We start from the raw sequence: 3,283 nt of genomic DNA, 5'->3' as shown, positions 1-3,283 counted from the left end.
CCTTGAATGTGCCTCCAGGACCTCAAGCTCAGTAGATCAGTTCCAAAACAAAATTCATGCCCCAATATTATCTTGGATTCACTTCATATATGTTTAGTGACTACTTACATGTGTTCACATTGTCTCCCCTTATAGAATACAAACTCCTTGAGAGCAGAAAGTGTTTTGTTTTTGTCTTTGTGTCACCAGAGACCAGAAGAATTGCCAGGTACATGGTACTTTAAAAAATGCTTAATAAATGCTTTTTGATTGATTCTTTCCTAAGCCTCTCTTACCTCCCCAGTATCCTCCCTATTTCTGTCAATGGGCACCACCATTCTCACAGTTATGCAGGTTTAAGATCTTGGTGAAACCTTTCACTCTTCCGTCCCCCTTGGACCTGATATCCAATCAGCTGCTAGCTCTGTGGATGTTGTCTCTACAACATCTGGTGATTCCAGTCTTTCCACTATAGTTGCCACCAGGCCCTATTTCATTACCTCTTACCTGGACTATCATAGTGGCCTCTCTGAAAATCATCCCCCACGTACAACCTCCACATCTCTCCCTGTTGAAATCCTCCTCTGCCTTCAAGACTCAATTCACATACCTTGTCCTTCTTGATCTTCCCAACTGAATTCCCACTCCCTAACTGGGATCTTTGCCTCTGAAATTTGTTCAGAGCACTCTGTCTAAACTCTTCTTAATTAGGTCCTTTCACATTCTACCCTGAATCATATTCGTGTACATATCTTTTTGATGACCCTCTATAAGATTGCAAGTTCCTTGAGGGCAGAGACTCTGTCATTCTCCATCTTTGTCACCCCTGGACCTGGTATAGTGCTGAGCCTTGCATTTTTTTTTTAAATCCACACCTGTGATTTCATCAGTACAGGGAAATGCCTGATAAGGAAATCCCGCAGATCAGCAGATCAGCAGTTGCTCTGCAATTTATAATTTTAGAACCTGCTTGGGGGCAGTAAAATGTGACCTGTCCAGGGTCCCAGAGTTCGTATGAGTTAGAGGCAGGACTTGAACTCAGCTCTTCCTTACTCTAAAGACAGCTTCCTATCCATGACACCATGCTACTTTGTAAATAGTAGCTTTCAAACATTTACTGATTGAATTGAATTTGAGGTTCTACATTGACTTGACTTTTGGGTGAGAATTGTAGGGAATGGGTTTTTACATTCAATTTCTCTCTTCATGAAACAGTAGAAGTGACAAGGATGCTGTTTAGTGTGTGTTGACTTTTATTACAGGCAGTGTGTGTGTGTGTGTGTGTGTGTGTGTGTGTGTGTGTGTGTGTACGTGTGTATCTGGGGAAAGGGGAAATAGCCACCCACTTGGGCTAGCTCTGTGCATCCAAGTTCAAAGCTCTCTCTGGTCTCCAGAGTGGACCAAAGGAACTGGGGACAAAGTGGGGCTGTGACACCACAGAGGAGTAGAGAAACATCTAGCAGATTCATCAATGAAGAAGCCTGGGGCTCTGAGGGCCTTCATAACCTCCATGTCAAGGCAGTACCCTGACCCTCTTCTATTTCCACCGACCAGTAACTTTGGCCTTTCCTCGGGTCTTGGAGCTGCAAGGAAGAAAGCAATACTCAGACATAGAATGAGCTTGAGTAAGTTTGATCAAATATGGCGCTGGGGAGCAGGCAGAAGAGGGTGATTGGTCCTAAGGAAGGGGGAATAAAGGTTAGAGAGGCTACACTGAGGGTGAAAGAGGGAAAGGGAGAAGAACCAGGAAGAGCTTTGTAGAGGAGGAGCAAATAGAGAAGAGTGTAGACCAAGAGGAAGAGACAAAGGGATCATATAGAGCAGATTAAGTAGGAGGGTTGGGAGGGAGAGCAGTGGACACTTACACCTTCTGGTTATCATTGATCCTGTTTCGAAGAACGTTAATCTGCAAGAGAAACAGGCTTGGGTGAGCAGAGCCTGAGCCCAAAGGGCAGAGCCACAGGACCAGGAAAGCCCACGAATAGGACAGAGCTTGGCCCAATGGAAGAAAAAATAGGCAACAAGGTGAGCCCGAATGTCCTATATCTTCATTGTCTTGTATTGTCTCCTAACTAAAGTTCAGCTTCCTCTGCCTGGCATTCAAGGCCATCTCCAATTTGGCGCTACCCTGCTTTTTGGACCTAATCTGATATTACCACTTGCCCAAACACACCTTATACTTCACCAACCTAAACAATTCTCTGGACCACAGATATGGCCTTCACTATCCTGCCTCAAAATTTCTGTTTTGTCTGTTCTGAAGCTCAGGAAGCATCTATGAGTTCTTTGAAGTGGGAACTGCCTCCCCCAATGGAGAACTTCACAGACAGTCTCAGAGAGTTACCTGAAGATGTAAAGGGTTAAGTGACTTGTCCAGGGTCATAGAGCCTAGGACAACAATTAACTTTGTATACATCTGGTAATTACCCACTCCCCTACCCCCAATGGAATGGAAGCTCCTTGAAGTTAGGAACTATTTTATTTAGTCTTTCTTTTTCCACCCCCTGGCACTACTGGTTCAGCAAAATAATAAATAATGGCTGAAATGATCCCAATGATGACAATAGCTCACATGTATATTAGTTCTTTAAAATTTCTGATGTACTGATGGGCTGGTTCATTTTTGGCAAACTTAAAAGAGGGCATGAATAACATCCATAGAGTTTCAGCTACAAACTGCCTTGTTGGAAGGGATGCCCATATCCCCATAGTGTAGTGATCTCAGATCCAAGGGAAGAGGGGGAGGTATTTACATACATTCCCTGATTTCATATTCACAACAACTCCACTGAGGTAGGTAGGTACAACACACATTATTATCCCCACTTTCATGGGGGAGGAAAATTAGCTTAGAGACATTACTTAGATGTCTTGCCCTGGGTCACACAGCCACAGAGGCCTGAGTCGAACCTCCTTCCTCACTTTTACCCATTGAACTTTTACCCCTCTTTCAAATCCTTATTGAAATACCACCCCCTCCCTTCCCCTTAGACCCACATAGCCCTTGGTTTTGTAACCATATAATACAATTATCATGTGATATTGTGAATTATGGCTCTCTGAGTTGGCATCTAAGTTCCCTACTAGACTTTAAGTTTCTTGAGGGCAGGGGCCATAGCTTAAATGAATTTTGTTTCTCCTCAATACATATTACACGGTACTCTGCATACAGTGGGCATTCACTAAGTGCTGGGTTATACTGTAAGACTTCAACCAGATACAAAAAGTGGGATTCTGGGGCCATCATGAAGTCCAGGGAAGGGTGTCTGGTTTTTTCATCTTCACATTCCAGGATTACAGGATG

At 43.7% G+C, this 3,283-nt stretch overlaps 1 protein-coding gene across 2 annotated transcripts in view; it reads right to left on the bottom strand.

The window, feature by feature from the left end:
- Positions 1 to 1,224: 1,224 nt before the first annotated feature.
- The window catches only part of TNNT2 (troponin T2, cardiac type), a 31,557-nt gene continuing 29,498 nt past the window's right edge, over positions 1,225 to 3,283 (bottom strand). For both annotated transcript variants that reach the window (XM_027843423.1, XM_027843424.1), the window contains 2 exons: positions 1,845 to 1,885; positions 1,225 to 1,562 (listed from right to left, as the gene is read on the bottom strand). In XM_027843423.1, coding sequence (XP_027699224.1) covers positions 1,517 to 1,562; positions 1,845 to 1,885 — 87 coding nt within the window. In that variant the 3' untranslated portion in view covers positions 1,225 to 1,516. The remainder of the gene's footprint in view (positions 1,563 to 1,844; positions 1,886 to 3,283) is intronic.

This window comes from Vombatus ursinus, unplaced genomic scaffold (assembly GCF_900497805.2).
Source record: "Vombatus ursinus unplaced genomic scaffold, bare-nosed wombat genome assembly UNPS02014909.1, whole genome shotgun sequence".
Lineage (NCBI taxonomy): Eukaryota > Metazoa > Chordata > Mammalia > Diprotodontia > Vombatidae > Vombatus > Vombatus ursinus.
The sequence above is the reverse complement of the archived record's forward strand: the minus strand, read 5'-3'. Positions and strand labels throughout refer to the sequence as shown.